General features: G+C 43.7%; 2 protein-coding genes across 2 annotated transcripts in view; one reads left to right on the forward strand and one right to left on the reverse strand.

Moving 5' to 3' along the window:
* Nucleotides 1–27,538, forward strand: part of akap11 (A kinase (PRKA) anchor protein 11) — a 202,206-nt gene that overhangs the window by 86,598 nt on the left and 88,070 nt on the right. The window lies entirely within an intron of this gene.
* epsti1 (epithelial stromal interaction 1) lies at nucleotides 12,000–27,090 on the reverse strand. The gene is made up of 10 exons (XM_061053658.1): nucleotides 26,838–27,090; nucleotides 26,115–26,173; nucleotides 25,930–26,013; nucleotides 25,773–25,846; nucleotides 25,452–25,535; nucleotides 22,656–22,729; nucleotides 20,171–20,255; nucleotides 15,565–15,638; nucleotides 15,009–15,196; nucleotides 12,000–12,836 (listed from the first exon to the last, which is right to left on the reverse strand). Exons 1-10 carry the CDS (start codon nucleotides 26,993–26,995, stop codon nucleotides 12,691–12,693), a joined length of 1,026 nt encoding a protein of 341 aa, XP_060909641.1. The 5' UTR covers nucleotides 26,996–27,090; the 3' UTR covers nucleotides 12,000–12,690.

Raw genomic sequence — 27,538 nt, forward strand, 5'->3', positions numbered from 1 at the left:
TGAAGATTTATGGATTTTTCTTTTTTTGTGTGTTAAAGGGCGAGGCAAGGAAATGATCTTTATAGGAAATTGCAATAATACACTTTGTACATTTTAACTCAATCTGGCCGACCTTTGCCAGATTTTTATGTGTTTCCAAAGATTTTTTTTATTTTAGGCTGTTTGTGAGTTTATTGTAGAGATAGGACAATAGATTCAGAAATCAGGGACAGAGAGTGAGGAATGACATGCGGGAAAGGAGCCACAGGTCAGATTTTTCAGCCCCTCATCTGCTCAATATAACATACAACAGAAGCCAAAATAATGGGAATATTTCAACAAAGTCAGAGCTGCCCTCTCCGCTATCTTTCTCGCTGAATTAGCTCGCTACGCAGCATGCTGACACATCTGAAGACCGACCTTCTGCCCATGTGCAGCGACCTGCTCAGAGGGAGAGAAACAGAAGCTGCAGACGCTTCAGACGTTTCTTTCTTTTTCTGGCGATAAAAGGAAGAGTGAAGTGTAGGATTCTTTGTAGTAATGGATTGCTGTTGTGAAAAGTAACTATTAACGGATTTCTTAATTAATCTGAGTACTCTGACATCTAACTTTGTAACGCGTTAACCCCAACACTGTTTATGACAAATGTCAGTATGGATAAATGTTAAAGTGTGCCCCTTTTTTTGCTTCGTCGCCTACACTCCATGCCAGCAGCTGAGTGTGTGGGAACTCGGAGAACATGTGCGAGTAAAACACCGCTGTCAGCGCTATCGTTCAGCAGTCTGAGGCCTTCACTGCCCTCCTCCTGGAGCCAAATTTCCCTCAGGAAGCAAAGTGACTCAGTTGTGGTTTGACATTGTTTGTGAGTGTGCATGGTGTGTGAGCGAGCGAGAGAGAGAGAGAGAGAGAGAGGGAGAGTGTCTGCGTATGCTGCATGTTCACATGTCCATTTCAGCATGTGTGTGTTAGGGGATTACATTGTCATGCTTTCCTCGGGTCAGCCTGAGGTTTACCGGTGTCCTGAAATATATGGCCCTCTCCTTCCTCACAGTAGGAAATGTTTTATGACGGTTAGCTCAGACATTTCGCCACAACGCCCCGTAATGTAAAGTCTAAGAGGACGCAGGGTGCTATGAAAACCAGAAAGCACCCAGACTGTCTTCTGGTGAACGCATGTCAGGCCAAAGTCAGCAGACTGCACCGGGAAGGCTTTACACGTCGCAGATATACTTGAATTAATCTGAGCTCTATTTTCTTGTTTCCTGCTCGGGGGAAAGCTAACGATGCAGATAGTTTTGGTGAGTTTGGAAATATCCCTCAGTGAGATTTCTGTCACCACCCCCGATACAATGGAGGTGACTGGAATCCTGCTTGTGGTGTTCAACGTGTTGAAAAATCACAATTGGAAATCTTAACATCTATTTCTAGAAGGAATGTCTCAGCTGTCCAGGAAAATCCACAGACCTCACCGTGAACAGTTTTCATTGGAACCCCTTTGGACTGAAGAAATAGTCCCAGTGCAGAGCTGCCCAGTGAGGTCTGTGGAGTGCCCAGTTTAACCAGGACATTGTTTCTAAAGACACGTTGCTGCACATTTTTAAAAGTCACTGTGTCAATTCTCGGAGTGCCAGAAATGAAGTTTTCTTCACGTCTAATGTGGAGGTGCCTGACATTTTAAGACAATGTTTTTGTTGTTTTAAACCAGGCAGTAAAGAAAGTAGATGCACATATCTTAGTTGTGATTTTGCAAACTTGGACCTTTATCCATGCTGACTCATGTCACCAACTGGGTCTGTTTTTGTTTGGACCAGAGAAGGTAGGCGGTTTTAAGGCACCCCCACGCGGCCGCTTTGGACGCCCCTCAGTTTGCCAGATCTGAGAGCAGTTATCAGGTCAAACCAACAGGTGTTGCAGCGATGGAAGCGGGCAAGAGAACTGGTTCAGATAGAAGTGATTGTACCCGACCTAAAAAGCCTCTGCATGTTTCTAATAAGCTCCACGAGCAGAAACGTGCTCAAACTAGGATCAATATTGGAGATGCTTTTGAAAAATGGAGAGAGGTTAGAACGCAGAAAGGTTTACAGACCGATGCAGAGCTGGATAAACACTGAAGCTTCAGTGTCCACCACATGGCAACCTGCGTGAGCATCGACTCTAGAGAGGAGGGGGAGACAGCTCTCTACAATGTTTAGAATTTGGACTGCAGTACCCATTTTAAACACTAGGTGGCAGAGTAACATACTGCTCTTTTAAGTTTTTATGTAATAAGGGAAATGGAAATCTTGGCTGAAAGTCTTTTGTCACCAGGCTACACCAGAAGCCCCCCAAAGATTGGCAGTTGCTCTCGGATGCTAAATCGACTTCTACAATAGCAGATTGATTTGTCCCTTGCTGACAGTCTTTACTATTATGGACACATTGTACATTTTAAACCTCGAAAAACATGAAACACAAAATGTTTGTCCACCTTTCTCGGCTTGCACATCTGACTGATGCAAAGAAGAATTCAGTTTGTCTTTTACATTTCTCTTCATGCATGATCCTCTCAGGCCAAATACCAGATGCTGTAGGCTGTAAAAACAAAATGGAGGTTATTTCCAACACATTAAGATGCTTTATGTTCTTCAGACCAACATTTAATAATCTCCAGAGCTCCATGGCTGTGTGTGAATGTCGGCGAGTATCTGAAGTGGACATGTTTTTTTTCACCCAGAAATTTTCGGGGTGTGTGTGTGTGTGTGTGTGTGTGTGTAAGACTACAGTATGAGATGAGCTCACTCTGTTTGTGAACCACCCTCTGGGAATCCCCCGACTCACAACAGTTTGTGGGCCTCTGGACCCGTATACATGAGTGGGTGTGCATGTGAACATGTAGCCAACGTTCATCCTCATGGGGACTCCTCGTCTTTGGATGCTAAACACTGGGTGGTCCTGTGACAATCGCTCGAAGAAAAAAGGTAGAAGTAAAGCTCGTTAAGTTGCCTCTAATACATCAAACCTCAAAGTAATTCTCTAAACAGGCTAAATGTTTGTGTTAGAGGTAGAGTGGGAGAAGCTCAGCTGGGATGGTTTTTGCAGCTGTGAGGCCTGGCAGTCATGCGTGTAGGTAATAAATGCATGTCCAAGCCTTTGAGTTTATTCAAATAAATTATCCTTTTTATTTGATCTCACTGGAGTCCGTTTATCTCACACCGACGCACGCACACACCTAGTGGCTATCAGGAGGAAACGGAAGACCTGTGAGGTGGGTATTAGCATGAGTGAAAAGGCGGCTCTTCCTGTGATTCATGTTCAAGAAAAACAGTTTACCATCCTGATGACCACACAGGAAGGGATCGGTATCCCTCACTTTACCTCCGTGTGTAAAACCTGTTTATTTTGTTAAGTTTGGGTGTTTTGCAGGCAGGAAAAAAACAAAAACCTTCCCACTTTGAAAGCCTGGGAAAGAATCCGTCTCCTCCTGCACCTGCCAGCTCCTTCTCCTCTCCTGCTGCATAACGTTTCCCCTTCTCTCTCTCGAGTCTGTGTGTGCAAAAAGTACCACACCAAGAGATCACAAATATGTGCACTTTTACAGTATCAACAGCGCAAAGTAGGTCATTTGTGTCAGGGCCTTCCAAGATGACTCATCACATTTGTTTTTCTTTATCTGGCACAGCCGTGGTTGAGGTATGGTTGGACTGAAATTTCATGGTTAAAGTTTCATAAACACTGCTGTCACGGTTAAAGGAAAATACCTTTGACTAATAAAATGATTTGCTCATTAGACAAATGCTGTTGTTTCTTAAAACATTGGACCAGAGATGAACTCTAACAAGGACAGGTGTAGAGGGCTGGTGGAGCCGATCGAACCTTAAACTGATTTTAATTCAGCCATTTTGAGGAAAACAAAGCTGTGAATTTAGACCGTATAGGGATGGACTTCCGGTCTTGAAAAATGAAGCCGATGCTGAAGTTCAAAATCCTGCAGTTCGTCGAGTGTCCACTAGAGGCTGTCTGCAGGAACACTGGAAGTCACATACACACCACAGACGAATTAACATGTTTACAGCCTGATACAAAAAAACAAATAGGTCCGATAAGCTCATGTCTCAATCGTCACACACTGTATAGGTGGTGAGTTTTTTTACAACTCGTCTGTTTTGATTTTATGAACGATATTTGTTAGGCGCATAGCTGACATGATTGATAGGTGGGCTTGATGTAACGGTTTGTCAGGAGGCTTAAAACCCGTAGATTAGCCCCATGTTCCGCCCTCTACACGCCCACATTCAACCATAAACGGTCAATGCAAAGCAGCTCGTGAATGAAAATACATACAAACGAGGGGGCAGAGCAAAGGTTTCCAGTGCTGGATCGCGGCCAAACCCGGAAGTTTAGGCGAAGAAACAAAACTTTCTGATTCAGAAACAAAGGGACTTGTTAATGAAGTAAAGGATAGAATGGACATATCGGTAGTTTGCTGCAGCAGGAGGATCACGAACTGAAGAAAAATCAGAGAATGACACCACGTCGCTGCTGCATTCACGCTGTCCTATGTGCCAAAACATACGCCGTTCATCATTACGCACGAGAATATCTGCAATGTTTACATGTTTACAGGACCCCCACTGATTTCTTCATATATTGGCAGAGAGGACACGTCAGTCAGCGGGCTCCCTCACTCTATGATAATATTAATCAAAGGTTTGATCAACGAACAAAAACTGTTAATTGTTGGCCACATTTTTTCTAGGGAAACTCCGTCTGCACTGTGACTAATTATGATAATATATATGGCTTAATGATCGTGTCAGAGATGCCCCGACTTAATGTCCACACTTGAATTATTTACAGAATAAATAGGTGCAGCTGATGAAGATGTGCTGAGTAACGAGAAGGTGAAATGTGTGAAGCCATCACCGTGTCTCTGCGCTCTGTGCGTCTTGACGCAGTCATCCTTATTAAAACTAAAAATCACACTTGATGATAAATGCGCGATATTGAAAGATATTAGTGAAAACTGATGGCGCTGGCGATGTTTTTTTTTTGTGTAAGTCTACATCAGTGATTACATTAGTGTACAGTCCGGTCCGGTATAATTTCAATTTCAATTTCAATATATTTTATACGCCTGGGTCAGAGTTTGCTTACCGGTGCGCACATTTTACCATCAGGTTTGTTTTTACAGATCACAAACTTTGCGTGGGAAATAGCGTATGCCAGTTTCAGACCTCCCGTTTTGTGCGTAAGCAACGGTTATAAATGAGACCCCTGGCCTCTTAGTGAAGTAATTAAAGCATAACTAAAGTAGGGTGACCATACCTCCTGATTTGAGCATCCTGTTTTCAAGCTCTGTGTCCCCACAAACATCTGTAGAACACTAACATGTCCCGGTTTTAACCAACCAAAACAGTCCACTGTGCTTGCAGCACTTATTTACTCGGACTATGATGATGAAAAAACTTGGAAAGACAAATCTCGAGTCATGGGATAAGTCCTCCGCTGTTTTTTCAAAATACGGGGTCTCATCCAGAGGTCGGCCTGTTTTGGAGTTCAGATGAGAACACTGTATGCGTCATTATGTAAATCACAATTACAATAATAAACATCTAAAGTCTGACTCTCACTTGGAACTTTTGACTTTCAAGAGCTGTTTTTTTTAATCCTCGACAGATTTATTGATCTTTTGAAGATTACTCTTCTCCCGTATGATCTTCCTCCCACGGGTTAGTCAGCCCTGACAATAAAATGATTTATTACACCTCGAGAAGGTGAGCGCATGAACACGTTCACACAGCAGTGACAGAGGAAAAACAAATAAAGACGGTAGTTAATTAAGAAACCTGTCTCATGTAAAAACATGAACATGTGTTTTGTTTTTCTCTCTATGAAATGTATTATTATAACACAGCTAAATATAAATATGTATCCTTATGCCCCGTGTCAACCTAGACCGGCTCTACCAACTGAGCCACAGCCGCCCTTGTGAGGCCTTAAAAGCTTATACATCTCTGTGACCCCTGTAGGAAATGACACTTGCTGAATGCAGAGTCTCCAAAATCAATATGGGAGGCAGAGCCTTCAAATTCCAGGCTTCTACTTTGTTATAATCAACCAGTCCGGGTCTGGGAGTCAGACATGAGCTCTACTTTTTAGAGAATGCTTAACACTTTCTTAAATAAAGTTTAGAGTTAGAGCTGGCTTGGGCTTGTTGTACTGCTTTAGGCTTAGACTTAGACCAGGGGATTTTAAACCATAAGCGTCTCTATCTGTTTTCATTTGTGTCCCATTTTTCCATACCAGTTACTACAACTGGAGTTGTTGTGCTTTCTCTTCCTGCAGGGTTCTGTTGTTTCTGTTAGCCGACCACTTCCACCCCAGATCTAAACAATACTCCCACTACTACTGCCAAAAGTACGAGTTATATTTCCAATTTTATTATAGTTATCATTTCAGTAATTTTTCTATTTTTCTGTTTAAATGAAGTATTATCTTTCCACTGTTTCCCAGTGATTGCTTTCCTCCTGCTGAAATGACGAGTTATTATCTGCATATCTTCATTTCACTTTTATCCATGTTACTGTCAGTGTGTGCGCTCTCTTTCCGATGCCGGAGCACGGCACATAAATTAGCGGGTCAGGAAGTCAGACACAGAAAAAACATTAAAACAAACTCTGTTTGACGGTTCAGAAAAATGACCGTATGTGTGTTTGTTGATTTGTTTTAAATTGTTTTATACCACATACACGGCATTATCATTTCCATGTATTTTTCTGTTTTTTCAGAGAGTTCAGAGAGTTCAGACTAGATCACCTCCATTTGTAAAGTGTCATGAGATAACTAGTTGTGATTTGGCGCTTTCTAAATAAAAAGTGAACGATTGATGTTAACTGCCAGAGGTCTCAGCAAGTTGGACCTCAGAGCAGCTGAGTGAATCTTTCTACCTCATTAACTCTGGAGTCTTACATGTTGCTTTCCGTGATTCTGGCGAGAGTGTGAACAGTCCTGATGTCTCTGGAGCTGAAGTCACGCTCTTCGTGTGCCCATCCATCCATCCCAGCATCCTCCCTAACCTAACAAGTCACGCTACCCTCTCTTTTTCACTCATCATTGTTTTCAGCTGTCTTAACAAATGACTAATGTTGCCCAGTGTTAAACAGACAATAATTCTCTGCTGCAAACACATGGCGAGGAATGCGACTACCCGATTCTCTCTCTCAGATCTTCTGTTAAATAACCTGCACAGCCAAGTGCAAACCTTTACAAGAAGATTGGGAAAGCTGTCTAAAGTTCCGTTCTTTCTGCAAAAGCCAAAGTAACATTTCCCTTTTCTTTCTTTTTTTTTTAATCCAGAAGAACCTGGGGGATGTACCACAAAAGCAAGATTTAATGGTGAGCCAAAAGTCAGAGTTTTCTGTGTCATAAAGCTGTCTCTCTGGGGCGCTGGGTGCACAGTGGGGGGAAACCCCATGTCTGGAGGCTGTGGTCCCCCAAGCGGGTGGCTCGGGTTCAAATCCACACCTGTGGCTCCTTTCCCGCATGTCATTCCCTGGTTTCCGACTCTATCCACTGTCCTATCTCTCCAATAAAGGCACAAAAAAGCCCAATAAATAAATCTTTATAAAGCTGTCTCTCTCTCTTTTAACCTGACTAGTCAGGTCTAAAAAGTTCAGAGTTAAGGTTTAAATTCCGTTGGCATTGTAGATCTTAAGATGGAGGAATATTGATGTGGACAATTTTGGAATCTGAGACGAAGAAGATAACATTTATTGATCTCTTGAGGGGAAATTCAATTTTACACTCTGTTATTGAACATGCTACACACACATAGGCTGAAACACATGCACAAACAGGATCCTGTGGACATGCACTGATGGAGAGATGTCAGAGTGAGGGGTTGCTGCACACAGTGAGCGCTGCTGAGCGTGGGGGGGGCGGGGGGTTGGTGTCTTTCTCAAGGGCATCTCGGCAGTGATCAGGAAGCACCTCTCTCGCTACCAGACTCATTTCCAGGCTTGGTCCGCACCAGGACTTGGGACGGGCGACCCTCTGGTTCCCAACCCAAGTACCAACAAGACTGAGCTACTGCCGCGCCCATCGATCATAATATTACAATATTCCCATAGAGGGAAGTAGTGCAGTTACAGTATCACATTCTGTAGGCCCATGCAGCAGCACCTGCCTCTCTCCTCTCTACATGTTTGTTAACAGCTTGAAGCAGAAAAAGATAAAGTTCATAACCTGATATCTCTTCAGTCTGCTTTGTCCATACAGCGTACTCAAAGAGAGCCTCGCTACGTCGAGCTCGCTTCGTGGTACTCCCCTCTGCTTCTAGGAACAGACCACAGATCTGCTGCACTCGGTCCCAGAACTGTTTCCATCCGAGCTGATTGAGATCAACACAGCCGGAGGAGACTTCATACGATACCTTCCCACTCCATTGTCTCATCGGCTCACAGATGTGTACAGAAGAGTATTGATTAGGCGTCAGCAGTGGTGTGTCCCCACCTCTCATCATAAACACTACCCACCCACACACACACACGCACAGCGCCGGTTTACTTCGAGGTTTTTCCCCTTAACTTGATACTGATACTCAAAAAGTCGCCCACGTTTTGCGTAACACACTCTGTGTTACGGTGCTTGTGAGAGCTGCACATCATGACCTCATTACTCCTCACCCGGCGTTAACCCTTGTTTTACTTTACTTTAAATTTAGATAGACAAAACAAGCTTGACTTCTCCCAACCCAACGCGTTGCATAATTTGAAAACATGTCAGTATTATTCAGAATTTGTACTTTGACTTATTTCTTTTGGTGTATAATAATATGAACTAATCCCTCCATTATCTATGACGCTTTTCCTGTTAGGGGTCACTGGTCACCAACGGTTAAAGCTGTGGTTCTCAAGTAGTTTCTCTCTCACTCTCAGGTGCCTGACTTCACTGGGAGCAGCACAGCTGTGTATTAATCTGGTCATTACACACCTGCTGAGAGCTCACCTGTGGAGGATCCTCGTCAGGAGGGCTGGAAGCACGCTGCTCTCAGAGCGTCACTTTATGTTAAACCTCAGACTAGTAATCTTTTCTGTGCTTTGGTTCTGTCTCACTTTCTTTCATGCTACACTTTTAGATTCTTCAGTGTCATGATTCAGTCTTTAGTTTGTATTTCAAAGTTTAGGTTTCCTTGTGGTTCTTTTTCCTAGTGTTGATTGTTTCCTAGTTTAGCCTTCAGTGTTTCCTGTTCTCTTTTGTAATTTCTTCTCCTTGTGTCTCTCTGTGTCTCTATGTGTTTTGTTACATTCTTGAGTTCTCCGTGTTTCATGATTTAGATTATAGTGGTCCTCAGTGTTTCTGGTCTTGTTTTCTCCCTGCGTCTTTCTGTTTCCCTCCAGTCTTGATTGCCCTGATTGTCCTCACCTGTGTCATTTGTCTCACCTGTTTGATTACCCCTGTCTATTTAGTCTCAGTGTTCCTTCCCTCTTGTTGTCAGTTTATTGTTGTTTCCCATGTCATATGACAGACCTCGGCTTACCTGTGTTTCAGGTATTCTTCCTGTGCTTTTTGACTTCTAGTTTTTGGCTTTAAAAAGTATGTTTTTGTTTGCCTGTGGCCTTTTTGTTTATTATAATTCTGCACGTGGGTCCAGTTCCTTGTTTCTTCTCTGAATGTGACACTTCAGTAAAGAACTATAAGCATACCTACTCCTGTGTCTCTGAGTTTGCTTCCTCTGACAGTCAGTGTTTGACCTGCAGTCGATTGCATTCAGCCAGTTTAGGAAAGACAAAATGGGAGAACAAATGACTGTTGTAAGCGTGGAAAGTTAATCTTAACTTCAAAAGGCTCGCTTTAGCTTGATATATTCACTGAAGGCACGGGGAGACAACCAGCCCGGCTTTCTCCAAATGTGTCAAATATAAAAGTTTCAAATTGGGACCAGATCAGGATTTTTTATATTTAAATCTCCCAAATAATTAACCTTAATTTTGCCTAAAAAACTCCTTTATCCCAATTGAAGGTGAAATAAGACACCGCAGTGAACAACAAAATGATGTCAATCATCCTTTATATGAAACTAATCATCCTTTATTTTTAGTGTTTAATTCTCACATTTAGTCAAAATGCCTTCCAAAGGAACAATAATTATGAGGAATTTGAAGTGTTCAAATGAAGAAGTCGGTACAAGAAAATTAAGAGATTTCTAATCCAAGTAGGCAGATAAAGAGTGTAAGCGCATAAGAGTAAAACTATGATCTTTATTTCCAGGTCTTCATGATGAACTCCCCCTGACAATGAGTTTCTTGTCGATTTCCAGAGGGAAGACGTTTGTTGGATTACATCAGCAGTTTCACTCCTTGTATGACTTCATGCAGATGTAGAAGGGGATTTCTCATCCCCCCACGTTGAGAGCACCACCCTTTGTTCTCTGTTTCCTCTGTCAGGTGATAACATCTCGGACGTCCAGCTCAGCGATATAATGAGGCCGACATTCACAGCTCAGACAGCAGCTGTGTGCCCGCTGCCCACCTGGAAACCCCACCCAGTTATAAATAAAACACTGACGAGGAAGAAAGAGTTCGACAAGCGTGCTAGAACAACTCTAACAGGGATCCAGAGAAGTTGTTTCATGGAAGGCCCCTGAAGCTTTAGTGACTTTGAAGTGAATCCAAACACAAGAGGAAAACACTTTTTGGATTATCATCGTCTATTGTCCTGCAGAGCTCCGCTCCAGCTTCATCACATGCGACTTTAATTACAACACAAACAAAAGGCATCATGTATTTGGGTTGAGCTTTTCTTCCATGTGCACACACTGATGTAGTTAAGAGCCCCAGAATGTGATCTGAAGATTATGAGTCACAGCGATGACCTTTAACTAAACTGGTGAAAAAAAAAGAACATAAATCTGAGTCCATGTCAGGCCCAAAACCCGACATGACTCACGAGTGCATGCAGACAGATACCGGACACCAAAGCAGTCAGTGATTAATGTTGTGATTAAAAACAGATCTCAAGGAGGACGTACAGCTCTGCAGGTAAGCATCGAACGGTCTGATATAACGTGGCTACCTGTTGGCCTCGAACGCCAGAAGACTGGACCATGCTGCGTTGCCGTTACTCTGGTTTTCATACACGTCTTTGTGTCTTTTACGAGCAGAGGTGCTGCTTGTCAACAGGTAAGACAGGCAACCGCTTTAGGGCCCCAGACCTGTAGGGGGCCCCAAAGCAGCGGCCATGCATGTGCAAAAAGGAGGAAAGTGCAACATGTTCCACATCAATATATCATAAATGAAGTCTATCCTGTGTAAATGTGTCTCTGAGTCATGACTGTCTACAATGAGTGAGAAGCTCGAGTCCCGCTGGCTGTGTTGTTGTCAGAGCCGTGTTTACATGGACGGGACGGCCGGCTCCTCCCCTTGTGTATAAAAGCTGTTTTAGTCAAGGACTAGAGAGAAGAAGAACATACTCACTGATTATTTGGATGTCATGTAAGAGTTTTTAGATCACGTTCATTCTGTGTCAGTTTACATGCAATGTGAAGCTACGAGCTAACTAAAGAGCGCTAACATTAGCATGCTAACACAACAATGCAGGACACGGGTGATCGCAGCTCGAGCAAAGGACAATTTTGTCCTCCGCTTGCACTTAATGGTGCTTAATTGTGGAGCGTTCTAATTGATAACTCCTTCATGTGAACGTGAGTGTAGAGGGGTTGGAGGTGTGTCGCTGGAGGAGAAGCGGAGGCTTCAGTATGGAGGAGGTGTGGCCGAACAGCAGTTTGTTTTGGTTTCATGCTGGACCTCAAGGGCGCCATCTACTGGATCAGAAAGTCACACATGCTTCCATTAAATGCTGCGGGGGAACGTAGGTCGTACTTGGGCGTCACTCTAACCGCTGGCTTCATCGGAATGACTGAGAAATGACCTTCCCTTCCCAGAGGTGTGTTTAGTGAGAGACGAAGATTTCCAAAGGGTTCTGAGATTTTCCACAATTTGCTGCTCATTCTAAAGTGTTTGAATTCAAGGTCAACTCTCACATTAAGCACAAACCATTTCTTATTTATTGATTAAACAAACTTTTTTTTAAACAAGGAAGTGGATAAGGATCATTTACTAAAACACTTTGTAAGTTAAGATATAGTGTTTTTAAAGTTTGAGTAGTGCCACTCTCAAAGCCCATCTCTCAATGCTAAACCAGCTAATGTCACGGCCTTCATCTTCATAGATATCACAAACAACTGCACACAAAGATAACACACTTTAGCACACTCAAGGACAGCTGAGGCTAAAAAAAACAACAAATTGAAGAAACATGTACATTTGTACATTTCAACTAGTAGCATGATCTAAAATAATCTTAGTAGGAATTTAGCTAACTACTGATCCACAGAGGCTTTTATTTCTAGCTCTGTCCACCAGTTAGATTAGATCTGAAGAAGCCTTTCAGAGGAGAGGTGACGAGATCTTCAACAAGTCCAGCTGTCTTTGGACCGAGCTTCAAATGTAGGTTCTGTTTAATGTGTGTTGGTGGTTATTCTGTAGATCTGGGGGCAGAAGGGGAGAAAAGTGCTGCTTAATTGACGTCTTGGAGGGGTCCTGATCCCTGTGTCCTGATGCGTATCAAATTTTTCCGAGCCACCCGAGGCTAGGATTTGAATGTGACACGTTTCCTGCAGCATCAAACACAATCTAAAAAGCGTGGCCGCCATCACATTAGAGATACATCAAATTAACTGAGCGTGGAGATGAGGAGTGCGGAGGCCTGGTCGTAGTCCCCGTTGCACTGGTCGAGGATTTCCTCCAGGAACACTTTGCAGCAGTTTGGAAAGCTGCTCATCAGTTCCATCAGGGCCCAGTCAGAGTCTGGATCTGAGTCTGGAAGACAGGGAGGAAAAGACATAATCCTAACAGAGCCCCATGTGTTTATTTGTGTTCCCATGAGGCCTTTCGGTTCTTTTGATTGTCGTGTCAGAAAGTGCACAACACTCTCTCTGACTCTCATGCACAACAGATGGATGTTTATGATCGCTAATTTCAGTGTTTTCTCTGCGTGGATGAGCAATACAATCTGTTTTGTTTGACATTTACACACACAGTCATCAGGGACTGTGAGGCAATCCTTACAAATGCTGCTCTCTTCCCAGATGTTTGGTTAAAAGAAGGGTCTGAGGAGCGCTTTTATTGAAGGCAGCTTGAAACGTCTCATGTCCGACCACTTTGACAACATTTCCCCTTAAACTACCCGCAGCTCTTCCTGCCATCAGCTGGTCCGGTTCAAGTGCCAACTCATGAGTGCAGAAGGCCTGGGCAGCATGAGCATGCAGGCAGCAGATGGGCTGTGACAGGTATTTGACAGAATGGAAGTAACGCATCGGTACAGTAGTTAAACACAGACGGGGCTGGAGGATGCAGCCTGACATGATGAATTAAGGATGCTGTGAGAATCTGACACACAGAAATGTGCCCACAGCAGCAGTCACGGGTTATTATTTGTATTTTACCTCAAACTGGTGAACTTGCACGACTGTGGCTGCTGCTTGGTCGAGGAGTTAGTCAAACAAGGAGTTTAGTATCAGACAGAGGACGGCTCATAAACTCAAGCGTCTTAAAGGTTCTCTTCAAACAGGTTAAATGGGGAATGTTTCATATCAAGAAGCATTTAAAAACAGAGTTTAATGTAAAGGTGTCAAAAGAGTTGACGCTTTTGATACTGCATCTGTAGATGTGCAGACATCTAAGTTAGATTTAGAGTTGCCAGATACTGACAATTTCCACATACTCATTGCATGCTGCGGTCTGCCACTGCACGATGCTCCTGGTTCAAACAGTAAGCGCCGCGGTCCGTCTCCGAAGCGTGCCAGCAAAACAACTCAGTCGTCTCGGTTTCTGTCTATTTTCGACTGAGCTCGCTGCAAGTCGTGAACCTAATTCTTTTCCGAGTTGTTGTTCTGACTTGAACAGGTGTTCGTGTTCATTTTACAACATGGAAACTTGTTTTTCCGATGTGCCCAACACCACATGAATGCATCGTAAGTATCTGCTCTCGTGAAACCTCAACTGTGTCGATCAGAAGCAATTAGGTAAGAAGATATTAATCTTAGTAGATCCGTATATGGGAGAGTAACGCGCCCCTGACTTTAGTGTCATCTTTAGGATCGCCTATGGGACGGCCTGGTGGGACTGTACCCGGTGATTTGAGATGATAGAGTCGATTTTATCTAAAAGTTCTGAAGCTCTAAAAAATAACTTAAGATCTTCAGTCAGTCTTGAACCAAAACGGCCGCAACGGACAAAGGAAAAAAAAAAAAAACGGAACAAGAATTGAAACAAAGGATGATTTTCACATAATGAACACGAGTTGTAACAGGAAACGCTTCAGTACAGTAGGCATACTCCGTCTGTGTTTTATTTTTACCGAGTGATTGGCAGGTATTCACAGTGAATTGCAACAAGTCAGGTATGAAACTCAGTATGTCAATCCAGGCTAATTAGAGGAGGGCGGGGCCTGCTCCTCCTGGCTGCTCTGCTTGGCTGCAGGCCCGCCGTCTGTCAAGAGTATTCTCGGCTCAGCGCTGGCGAAGAGTTCTCGTCTGTGACACGAGCCTGACGCAGTGTGTGTGTGTGTTGTTTAGTGTTTGTGTCAGGGCCTGTACGTCTTTGTTTTTCTGCATCCTGTCTGCAGATTCAAACCTAAACGTGTTTGATTGATTGTGTAAGCCGTAGTAAATAAAGGTATGCACCCACACAGACTGGAAAATTACTTTCTTGCTCATATTTATAGACACACAAACACACACACGCACTTTTTTTTCCATAAACTACAAGTATGAGCAGGATTGAAACACCGGCAGCGTCAATATCACTACGTACCACGCATAACTCCACGTCTGCATTCTTGACACAGGTAAAGCCTTTGATTTAACGCAGACTAAACACACAATCACAGCCCCGTAGAGACACATGAGGCGGTCACAGGTCTCATTTAGGTTTGGTTAACCAGCCGGACTAAAACAAAGACAGGCGTGTGAAAGCATTTTGGCAGCTCACCGCCTTCCTGCATCCAGTCAGAGAGGTTCTGCTCTGGACCGGGGTCCAGGTGAGTGAAGGGGGGTCGTCTCTCAGCCACGCTGGACTCTTCAAAGGTGAAGAACGGAGGCTCCTCCTCTTTTACGCCGTCCCCCTTCTCACCCCCTCGCCCTCGACCTTCCAGTCTGTCCAGAAAGGATGCGTTCACCCTGTCAAAACAAAGTTCACATAACAGTTACTAACTGGGTGAGGGGGATGTTTGACAGCTTTTTTTAAACTCACTGAGATATAGTGAGGTCAGAGCGCTGCACGCAGCACACTCAACACTCAGCGATCTGGCCAGTCTGTACTGGTTTGAATCCAGAAGGATGAACAAAACAAACCATTCATCATGTTGAGTTTGGATTTCGTAAAGTGAAAGTTCCAGGAACCCTGGAACGCTTCGGTTTAATTCGAACACACTCGTGTGTTCGTTGATTTAACACGTTCTCTGTTTTAATGTCGGAGCATCTGGACGAGAGTCGAGACCTCGATTGAAGTTGTTGAATGTGAAAAGGTTTGTGAATGTTGTGCATACCTTCGATGTTCCAGCTGAACATCCTGCACACTTTTTGCCTCCTTCTCCCTCGCTGAACTCCCCACAGCCTCACTCTGAAAAAAAAAAGAGACATCATGCAAAGTGTGAAGAAGAGATATCTCCAGAGGAAACACGCTTCAGTGGAGTCGAGTGTCCCGACTATGAGCCTTATCTTCAGTTTTGATCATGTGTACATGCACACAGAGAAACCTGGTTATTCATGTCCCTGTATACATAGACCAGCTCCTAGTTATGCTGCTATAGGCTCAGACTAGCAGGGGGACAGGCACCTTGAGCTCCTACCTCTCTCTCTCTCTCCCTCTGCATTCACAACACATTACTGCATGTCACAGTCTGTAAATCTGAGTCATTAACCACATCTTTTCCTGAGAGCTCCTGAGCTCTCATGTCTGGTAGACTCCATGTGGCTGCAGGAGGTGGGGATAAAACCCCCGACCTTCCACTTGAGAGACGACCAACTCTACTGGAGTCAATATTGTGGCATAGCTAAGTGCCACTAACTGTAAAATATATCCTAGTCCATAAGATTATGTGAAGTTTGTAAAAAGATATTGAATGCTTCGTAGCGAATTTGCACCCAAGAGAGATCAGAGACTGTAAATCCAAATCAAGACAGATGGTCGATGTTACAGGACAACAACTACATCGACTGAGCGCAGCAGTGTGCAGGACTTCCAGCATGATAACTTCACTTTTACACATTAACCATGAACTGGAAAAGGTGAAGATAAGAAATGAATATCTGCAAAATTGCTTATTTGACCTGCAGGAACTGAAGCTAATTATTTCAACATACAGAGGTAAATCGGGAAGAAAAACTGGTAGAGCATCCATGAGTCTGTTTCCTCTCTTGAGCAACAATTAGCTTGTGTTATTCGTGAGACTTCCAGAGAGCTTCGTACGAGCAGCTTTCTAACGGTTTGAGAAAGTTGTGAGGACTGTGTCTGTAAGTCTTCAACCAATGCCACACAACCCAAAGGAAGCTAACTGAGATCTAGACTTTGAAAAAAGATTACACAACACATCTGTTTTTTTTTGATTGTTTCCCAGCCTGAGGGGTCAGCGAGGTGGTTGTTTCTTGGTCCTCATGTGCCATCCTAAACACACAGCCCACCTGTGTGAGCGCCATCAAAGCTCAGCATTAAATCTCCCACTCACACACATGTATACACACTGAGAGCACACACACACACACACACACACACACACACACACACACACACACACACACACACACACACACACACACACACACACACAGACACACACACACACACACACACACACACACACACACACACACACACACACACACACACACTCACTCACACGCCCACAAAAAGAGGATGTGAAGGAGGGATCAATCGGCCTTATGGAGCCATGTCTGAAAGAACAACAGATCCCAGGGTCCCGGTCAAAACCACATCAAGAAGTTTGACTTTTGCTGCTCCACAGCCGCAAACGCTTTCATCTGTTTATCTGTGACCTCCATCGGAGAGAGAGGGCAGCATGGGAGAGAGGGGGGAAGAAGGGAGGGAAGACAGGAATGAATATGAGAGGAGGGGACGCAGTAGGAGAGGAGAGAAGAGTACAGGAAAGAGGGCGGAAAGGAAAGGACAACAGAGGAAATAAAAGGGTAAGAGGGAGGCGATCAGGAGGTCAATTAGGCAGCGTGAAACGAGACAGGACAACAGAGGAGAAAAGAGGAACAGAGAGGAGGGGAAGTAAAGAAAACAAAAGAAAGGAGATGGGAAGAGAAAGGCGCAGATGAACGGACAAGAATGGAGGGAAAGGGAAAGAAGAGAAAGGTGAAGACTGAAGATGTGATGAAACAAATTCTCTAGATTAAAAGAAGATGAAAAGAGGAAAGGGAACAAGAGGGAGGGACTAAAGAAAAGGAGACAAGATCAAGGAAAAGATGAAAAAGGAGAGGAGAGGAGATGACTTAGGTAAGGAAGTGAGTGAAAGGGTAAAAGAAAAGAAAAAGATTCATGGTAAACGATGGGACAAGGCAGGGAAGAGGAGAGGAGACAGAACATGAAAGGAGGAGAAAATGGGAAATGAAAAGGCAAGAAAGGGGGAGAAAGAAAAGGGACGTGGAGGAAAGGAGAGTTTAAAAGATGAGCAACAGGCAAGAAGAAAACACAGGATTAGAGAGGGACGCAAAGGAAGGTGAGGGAAGGACAGGAGTGAAAAGAAATGGTAGCACGAGGATAGAATAAGAAAAAGGATGGGAATGAGGAGATAGGAAAGGTAAAAACTGGAAGGTGATAATAAGAGGGGAGAGGAGAGAAGACGAGGAGACCGGAAAGAAAAGGGACAAGAAGGAAAGGATGGACGAAGAAAAGGGAAATTAAAAAGACGAGGAGAAATGGGAAAAATATAGAAAAGAGTTGGGAGAGAGAGATGAAAGGAAAGGACGGGTGACAACTGGACATGAATGAGTGGAGAGGCACGAGGAGAGAAAGGAAAAGTAAAGACTTGAAAGGAAGTGATTAATGAATTCCAAAGATGAGGTGAGCGACAAGAGAGAGGACAGAGACGGTTGAGATGAGGAAGCAGGAAGAGGTGAGTCTTTGTTTCTCTCTGGTATCATCTGCGTCATCTATTCAGAGCCTGTCTACTGTAAGTGTGTGTGTGTGTGTGTGTGTGTGTGTGTGTGTGTGTGTGTGTGTGTGTCTCCATAAAACACAGAGACTTCTTTATTACTGTAACTGCTTTGTCGCACCGCAGTTTGACCCCTGACCTCTCTTTTCTCTGTCTTTACCACCGGCTCTGCTGAAAGATTTGCGTCAGGTCTGTGTGAGAAAGAAGAGCGAGAGTGAGAGAAAGAGGAGAGAAACACAACAATGAGAAAAGGAAAACATTTCCTCTGTCCGCCGAGGGATCTGCGTGTGCAGATTTAACACTGCTGTCAGTCACCACAGCAGAGCGCAGTTTCCTGCACACTTTGTTCTCCTCCGGTGTAACATCACTGACAGACACGCGGCGGGGCGGACCGTATTAGCAGCGTGTCTGACAGGAGCTGTCATCGCTTTCTCAAATGTATGTTCTCCGAGCTAAGAATAACCACGATCTCTGCATGTTTGAGGTCTATGGATTACAGGGGCCCTTGATTTTGAATTATAGCAGGAATTACTAGAACAGGAGATAAATGCCTTTGGAAATGTGTCTTGTAATCAAAACAGTCTAACATGATATTAGAGTTGAAAGATTCATTGAAGAAACATTATGTGGGGGATTCGGTTTGGTACGCTTTGGCGCCAACCGAAGGTCACTGAGTGCAACTGCACTGTCGTAAAACTCACATCACACAGTTCACATCTCCCCCTCATCGACAAGCTGTGCTGGTGGTGACAAAGACGTTGTGAGAAGCCAAACCATTTTGGTTTTAATTCAGCTGAAGAAAGTTTGTGGACATCCAGCTCTAAGCATACATAAGGAAAATAAAAGAGGACCCAAAACAGACCCCTGAGGCACACCGTACTAGGAAATCGCAGGAGTCTCTCAACATCAGCAGCTGTTAATCATCTATAAGGAAGGACGCTACATCTGGCTGACAAATCGACAATAGCCGCCATTTTTAAGAAGAATTTCTGATGGCGGTTATTGCCTTTTATTTAACAGTGAAAGCTGCAAAGAGAAGGAACTTTGGGGAAGAGAGAGAGGGGATAACTGAGGGCTAAAAAACGTCAGAACCAGGACAGCTGTTGCAAGGATCCCTTGTACATGGAGCTACCAGGTCAGGTGTCATGGATGTTCTTACTACCCAAGCTTTGCCCAGTTCAAACTATTTATCAGTAAAGTTGACAGAAACCTAAATGACCATATTTAAAATGTGGATCCAAACAAATATTCAAAACTTCTAGGTGCTGACAATTCTTTACATTAGACCGTAAATGACACGGTCAGAAGGGTATGGTGAATTTCAGTTTCCTGATAACCGCATGTGAGTGGCTGGTGTGCAGGTTTGGGTTTCCTCCAGGTACTTTTACTAGCGCAGGTCATTCCTACTCTACTCTGTCTCTCTGCAGACTCCTCACAGTCATGTCGTGTTGTGTCTCTGTCTCTGCTCCGTGTGAACTCTGGGAAGTCCCTTGAACTCCGCCTGCTGCTCATTCCCTCCCATGAAAACCAACAACAGGCAGCGAAGGAGAGGAAGAGAGAAAAAAGGAAGGAGAGAGAAAACAAAAGAGAGTGAACAGAGCAGACACGGGGGCAGACATTAGGAGGCAGGGGAGAGGAAGACTTATAGGATCTACTCTTTAAATGAGAGCTCGCTGTACTGATGTGTTCTCCGGCTTTGATCAGGAGATACTTGCAGAAGGGGGTGTCAACCGACCCAGTTAATAGGGGATACCCCTAAATTGCCGCGCTGCCTCTGACAATGAAAACCCCAGAGAGTATTTATACAGAAAACAGCTCACAAAGGCAGATCTATCGGTTTAAATCCCAAAAGATTTCAGGCTCAACCCTGAACCCTGGGATCTGAAGAGCTGATGCGCAGAGAGCCGTGTATACAAACAAAACATGTGAAAGCACATACGAGTGCGCACACACACACATTATGTGGTCGTTGGCTTACCCTGGATGACGTGTGTGTGGCACTGCTGGATGCCAGTGGACCCTCGGCCGTCCTCTCAAACCTCTGTAGAAAACTCTCAGTTGCCCTGCGGGGAAAAAACACAAATCACACATCCTCACATTGCTCATCCTCAAGACAAACAAAAGAATAATAACCAGGTATGCAGCAGAGTATTCTTTTGCTCCACAGACACTCCACATGCCTGGGATCCTGGCAGCACACAGATGACCCAGCTTGTTTGTCCATCTTTGACGCCGCTCTGTGCCCCGTCTCCCGCCATCTCTGCCCCGTCTCTAAATGTCTTCATTGTTCCTTTAGGTTCACACGTTGGTCTGCTGTCTGCTGTTTTTGTTTCTCTTGTCAGGAAGCCAGAGATGCTACTCGACAAGCAGCTTCCCCTCAGAGCCGACCACGTATAATATTCCAATAACATCTTGGCTGTCTTGGTAATTGATTTAAAGCGGTCTGGTTCTCTGCTGGAGAAGACTGCATGAAAACTTTCTGCAGACAGCAGACGTTTGAAAGCATTATCTTTTCTACTTTTCTATTATTAAATATTATCCAAAACCACCTCTTTAAAGGAGCACTCCATTGTTTTGACTGTCAGAGACGATTCACTAGTACTGCTAAGTGCTTCTTAATGTTTGCAAACAGAAGTATCATGTCTTCTGTGGCAGGGATTCTCGGTCTGGAGACCACTCCCATTGAGCACTAACTGTGATTTCAACGGTGGATTGTCTAGGACACTTTTCAGTCACTTTTCAACCGGCTGAAATTACAACATCAACGTGTCAGATATCATTACTTTGTTTATTATCATTGTTGACTTCTTCATTTTAAGGCTGAAATGAAGACTGAAATGATTATTAATAGCATTCAGTAACGTGACTGGCGCGGGGGCTTGGAGGGCAAAAACGAACGTAGGAAAGTAGAGGCCACCATCAGACTCACTGCTGAGCTTCAGCGCAGGCTTTTAAATTATACAGCTCTCCAAAACGACATGTTAACATCACCCCACCACCACCGAAAAACAGAGCTATTAAGATAAAGGTTTCGCAGCACACAGGACATCATTTCCATCGCTAAACATGGCTATGTCCGTTCCGGTGTTATGGTTTAAAGAGTGACCATGTTAACTGGCGACTTTCAGCTGAATGTGTATGTGGTTGCCATAGTTACAACAGATGTTGAAAACGGAAAATGTCTACATTTGCATATACAGCGGACACACTGATGCAGAGAGAGGAATGTATACATTCCAGACATGTGAAGGCATATACATTGAACACAGACATTATGTGGTTGCTGGTTTACCCCGGATGACTTGTGTGGCACTGCAGGACACCATAGAGGGTCTCACAAAAGATCCTATCAAGGAGCTTTAAGCTTTAAGCGTTCTAACCTCTCTCCATTTTTCAAAAGCATCTCCAATATTGATCCTAGTTTGAGCACGTTTCTGCTCGTGGAGCTTATTAGAAACATGCAGAGGCTTTTTAGGTCGGGTACAATCACTTCTATCTGAACCAGTTCTCTTGCCCGCTTCCATCGCTGCAACACCTGTTGGTTTGACCTGATAACTGCTCTCATATCTGGCAAACCGAGGGGCGTCCAAAACGGCCGTGTGGGGCTGCCTTAAAACCGCCTACCTTCTCTGGTCCAAACTATCTGACATGACGGGCCAGTGTGTCCGGGTCAGACCAGCGACAAACAATAAAACGTCTTTTCACTTACCATCTATGTAAAATGACAGTAGACATTAAACACCCCCTTATAGCTGGAATGGAATCATCCATGTGCTTGACTGTGAGACAAATATTATATATGGGGTCAGCCCTATTATTTAGACAAGAGGATGAATACAAATTGTTGCGTCCCTATTCTGGGTGACAGGACCTTCTTCATCATCCATTTTAATCTTGATGGGACCAAAATGTACTAAAGTCACTTGAAACTTGAGTTTGAGACCATAAACCACCAGGAAAATCTTTACATCTACTGAGAAGAAGGTTCAGTTTCTATACAATCAGACTTCTATTTGCAACGATGGAAGTCGCCCCCTGCTGGCCATTACAAAGAATGCAGACTGAAGGCACTTCAGTTCTGAAACCAGAGACACTCCCTGGGAGTTATTCATTCATTCAGTAATTTTTCCAAGCCTCAGAGCGAAAAGCAGCAGTAAAACTCCTTACAGTAATAAAAAGGTAAACGAGGGCATTCAGAGGTCGACCTTGTGTCGCCTGTCTGTGTTTATTTGCGACTGATATGATTTTATTTCTTTGTCTGTCTGCCAACAGAAAATGCATCTTGCTAAAAACTGCAGCGATAATTATAGGTCAGCAGAGGTGATGGTGTCATCTGATGCTCCATCTCTGACACAGATCTGCTGCAGAGCAAGAAGGAACACAACACAACGCAAGAACACAAAACAACACAATACCACACGGTGACAGTGACGCGACCCGAGTGAACCCGATCCCGCTCTGACCTGAGGTGATCCTGCCGATGAAGCTCCCGCCTCCTCTGCTCCTCCTGTCGCCTCCTCTGCTCCTGCTGCTCCGCCTGCAACACATCACAGACTGAAGTCAGAGAGCAGCACTCAGCATGCAGCGCACACACAGACTGTTTATAATCAACAAGCAGCAGTGATGTTTACCTCTCAGTGATGCAATGGGTAGTCCAGGTACACAAAATGAGGTAATAATATAACAATAAACTGTATTTATATAGCACCTTTTCAAAACAAGGTTTACAAAGTGCTTTACAGGATAAAACAACCGACTGATGAAGTGTTAATCATAAAACAATAAGGACAGAAATCACCGTCAATAAAACATTACATGGAGTAAACAGTGAAACATAAAACACAGTAATCAAACGTAATAATAAAAACAATAAAAACAGATGGATCACAGGAAGGCTAGACTATCAAAGTGAGATTTAAGAAGAGACTTGAATGAGGAAATAGACTTTGCCATCCTAAGCTGTTTTCACATCTGCACTCTGGAAAATATCTAGATGATTTCAGGAGGACTGCGCTGGAATTTTTTGCACCTTTTTCAAATTAAGAAAATAAAAGTCCATTTGAGGCGCGTCAGAGAAGGAACTCTACACTGTCAGCGTTTCATCAAACAGCTGCTCACTTTGAGACGCCCTCCTCTGTTTGATTGTATAAAGTGTTTGTGATGTGTTGATGACGCTCTTCCTGCTCATGCAATAAAAATCCAATTTTCCTAAATAGAGACGGAAATCCTTTCTGTCCAACTGCAATTTCAGTGAACTCTCTCACCAAAGTCAGCCATCTTTGTCTCATTTTCTTTTTTAGATTCTGGCTGCAGCGTCATGTGCGGGTCAACCATGTGGGCTGTCACAGAGTGTTTTTACTGTAAAACATAGAAAGACAAATATGGTGGCCGTGGAGCAGGAGCTGAACTTTTTCTCCGTTCTTGTGGTTTGAACACTTAATAATTCTCCGCCCGGACATCATCGGGCCAGCCTACATCCCAAAACCAAAGTGGGTAAGGTCGGATTCAGGACCCACGTCTCTGCCAGTTTCTTCTCAGATCCCGACTATAGACTGAGAGGACTCTGCTTCTCATGCATCTGTGCATTTTCCTGGATTACCAGAACATTCCTTTGGTTTCATAGAGGTCATCGTGCAACAGGAAGAGGTCTGCGGAAAAACCGCCATGGTCTTCAGAAGTGAATCACTCCTGCATGTAACTGCAGCAGACCATGGACCACGATTAGAGCATCAGACAGACGAGAAGGAGGAGAGCATGAAACATGATTAGAGGTTCAGACAGACCAGGAGGAGAGCATGAAACAAGATTAGAGCATCAGACAGACGAGAAGGAGGAGAGCATGAAACATGATTAGAGCTTCAGACAGACCAGGAGGAGAGCATGAAACAAGATTAGAGCATCAGACAGACGAGAAGGAGGAGAGCATGAAACATGATTAGAGCATCAGACAGACCAGGAGGAGAGCATGAAACATGATTAGAGCTTCAGACAGACCAGGAGGAGAGTATGAAACACGATTAGAGCATCAGACAGACCAGGAGGAGAGCATGAAACAAGATTAGAGCATCAGACAGACCAGGAGGAGAGCATGAAACAAGATTAGAGCATCAGACAGACCAGGAGGAGAGCATGAAACACGATTAGAGCATCAGACAGACCAGGAGGAGAGCATGAAACACGATTAGAGCATCAGACAGACCAGGAGGAGAGCATGAACCAAGATTAGCGCTTCAGACAGACAGGCAGGAGGAGAGCATGAACCACAATCAGAGCCTCACACAAACCAGGACAGGATGAAACACGATTAGAGCATCAGACAGACCAGGAGGAGAGCATGAAACATGATTAGAGCATCAGACAGACCAGGAGGAGAACATGAACCAAGATTAGAGCATCAGAGAGACGAGAAGGAGGAGAGCATTAACCAGGATTAGAGCATGAGACAGACCAGGAGGAGAGCCTGAACCACGATTAGAGCTTCAGACAAATGATGAGAGCATGAAGCACTCTCATCCCTGAGAGCAGAGTGCAGGTAGTGCTGTCAACTACCACAACATGAATCAGATGGTTCTTCTGACGGGGTGTGTGTGTGTGTGTGAGGGATGACTCTGCTCTGAGACGCACAGACCTGCTGATGTTTGACTCTACTGACATCTAGAGGCTAAACACAGAACTACAATATTAAGGAAAGAGGAAACACCAGAGGGAAATAATTTAAAGGGCGGAGTATCCTTTAGAGGACTTAGGATATAGGATCTGACTCTTAAAAAACAATCAATTTTTTTTTTCATGTTTTTGCTGAATCTGCACATTTTCTTTTGTTGCCAAATTGTCTTGGTGCTGCTGCATTTTCAGTGAACACCAGACCACAATGCAATGGCAGACCAGGATGTAATAAAGCCACTACAAAGGCTTTATTCTGTGTAAATGGTTTAACTCTTTACTGTTGTAACTGCTGTTGCTGGTTCCACCGACTCTCACACTGTGTCTGAGTGTAGCACATTCCTGAAGTGGATCTCAGGGATTCTCTCAGTGCTGACTGATTCATTAAAACAGATTAGAAGTGTTATGCAGAGAGGAAGTGCAAAAACTAGTAAACTATCACTTCATTGGATTGGGCGTTTCATATGCAAATAGAAGGAGTTTTTTGTTTTGCATGAATCATTTTAAAGAGAAGAGGTGGCATGTGATTTTAGGAACGACAACATGTGCATACTTTTGCATGTGCAAAGGACATTTCCTTGTTGCTTGGCTCTCACCTTTTCTCTCTGTACAGCCTTCATCTTCTCCAGCTCCTCGTCCTTTTCTTGTCTCCTCTTCTTGTCACACTCCGCCTTCATTAGCTTCAAACATCAAACATGTCAATCTTTTTTTTCTTTGATACAACAGAAAGGAAATACTCTGAAACATCTTTTTCTACATCTCAAACATCGTCAATTTGCATACACAGCATGCCTGACTTATACAGACATAGGGACGAATGCGGACGTCACGTTCATACAAACATATTTAAAGGTTTTTATCAATCGAGTGCATGATCATTATGTGTGGATGCTCGTTTAAATGTAGGATAAAATCACCTTCTTCCGCAATTTGGAGGAATGTAAGTCTGCAGATTGCTTCTCTCTGGCTTCAGCCAATGTCACATGACCACCTTGATCAATCAAACAGCAGGTTACTTTTCATCATGAAGTATCCTGTCATACAAATATTGAAGATTGTGATATTCATACATACCCAGCTTTTCTGGATTTGTGTGCACAGACGACGGTCTGTTTGCTTCTTTCCATCTCTTAAAATCCTCTTCTTCTTTTTGGCTTACTGCAGAAGAAGAAAAATCCACTTCATAACATGAGAAACACATAAGAACATTTATAAAAGATGGACTAATAATGATAGGAGAGTTGAAAGAAGCAGCCTACTCGATATTGTTTTCCGTCGTTGGGATTCATTTGGAGGTATCACAGTGTACGCCCCGGAGCTGAGACAGAGATTGACACAGGTGGTTAGTGACAACTTTCAAAGTAAACCTCTAAGTTTTATAGCTAATAAAAAAGTTGACTGTCCTGATGAAAAACAAAGTTTAAAGTGTGAAAAGAAGTCTAAACTGAAAGTCAGAGACACTCTGATGTCGTATAGGGATGAGTTTACATCCACCTTTACACACTTCAGAATTTGGTTGTCATCAGGACAGTCAACGATTTGACTTCTGTCCCCTGTTCCTGAAGAGCACCTGGTTCCTCTACATTATTTTTTTTTACCCAATGCAGCACTCACTTCTTCTACCTATTTTCCCTTTAAGTTTTACGTTTTAACACTTCACATACGCTAAGTTTGTATAGCCTTATATCACTTTAGCAGTTGGGATTTCCGGGAAACAGTGAAGGCACCATTACTTTCTCTACTCCCAAGAAACGAAACAGAAAGTGGTGATTATCAATTCTCCACTAAATGAACAGAAACATGTTATTTTAAAGGAAACAGTATTTTATTTATTCTTATATTAGCCTTGAGAGCTTGAAGAGTCAACTCTGTAGGATTTTTAGCTTTTTGTGTAATTACAAAGTAAATACAGTTCCTAATTTTTGACTCAATACTGAGTCAGACTTCACTGAATCCCTTTAACATCTCCCACCGTCACTTACTGTTGAGGCTCTCTGTTTGCGGGTTGTTGCCGTCCCGCGTCAGGTGTGACAGGTGCACCATCATCGTTGTTATTCACAGGCTCACCTGACGCGTCGACCTGTAGACCCCTGTTCAGCTGGTTTCTTCTGGAGTCTCTCTGGTTGTGATAGTTATCCATCTCACGGCAGGAGAATCTCTAATAATGTCTAAAAGTCTTTAACAGGTAGAACACACGTGGGCCAGCTCCCTTCAGCTTTCAGCTGTACTGTATGTTTACTCTGTTTTCACTAACCACCGCATACACACAGCACGGGGGGGAGGAGTTTAACGCAACAGCGACCTCTGCTGGAGCAACAAGTAGGCTACATCTCGTTTTCATTTTAAAGGTGCATTTTGTAATTTCACGACAACAAAGATCCATTTCTAACAGTTGTTTCCACAACACTCTTTCAGCCGGCCCCGCAGAAAGGTAGATGGAAATATTTTCAAACCCGTATCAACCATAGACTGTGAAAGCATCAACATGTAAACGACCAACAGCGTTCCCCACGCGAGGCCAAACCTACATCCTCAGGTGCCGCTCGGTTGCAGGATTGAACAATGAAAACTCCTGTTGCTCGTGTTTGCCCAGTTCAATCACACATCAACAGGTATCGACATACAATAAACACACAATTCAATCACGCTCTCTGAAAATAATTCAAATAATTCTGAATAATAC

Source organism: Labrus mixtus, chromosome 13 (assembly GCF_963584025.1).
Source record: "Labrus mixtus chromosome 13, fLabMix1.1, whole genome shotgun sequence".
NCBI lineage: Eukaryota > Metazoa > Chordata > Actinopteri > Labriformes > Labridae > Labrus > Labrus mixtus.

Coding starts and splice junctions, on each gene's coding strand:
- epsti1 (XM_061053658.1), bottom strand. CDS start 26,995: ATGGATAACTATCACAACCAGAGAGACTCCAGAAGAAACCAGCTGAAC. Junction 15,197..15,564: donor GTTCAGCTGGAACATCGAAG/GTATGCACAACA, acceptor TTGTTTTGACAG/GGTGAACGCATCCTTTCTGG. Junction 12,837..15,008: donor TGACTGGATGCAGGAAGGCG/GTGAGCTGCCAA, acceptor CCTGTCTTCCAG/ACTCAGATCCAGACTCTGAC.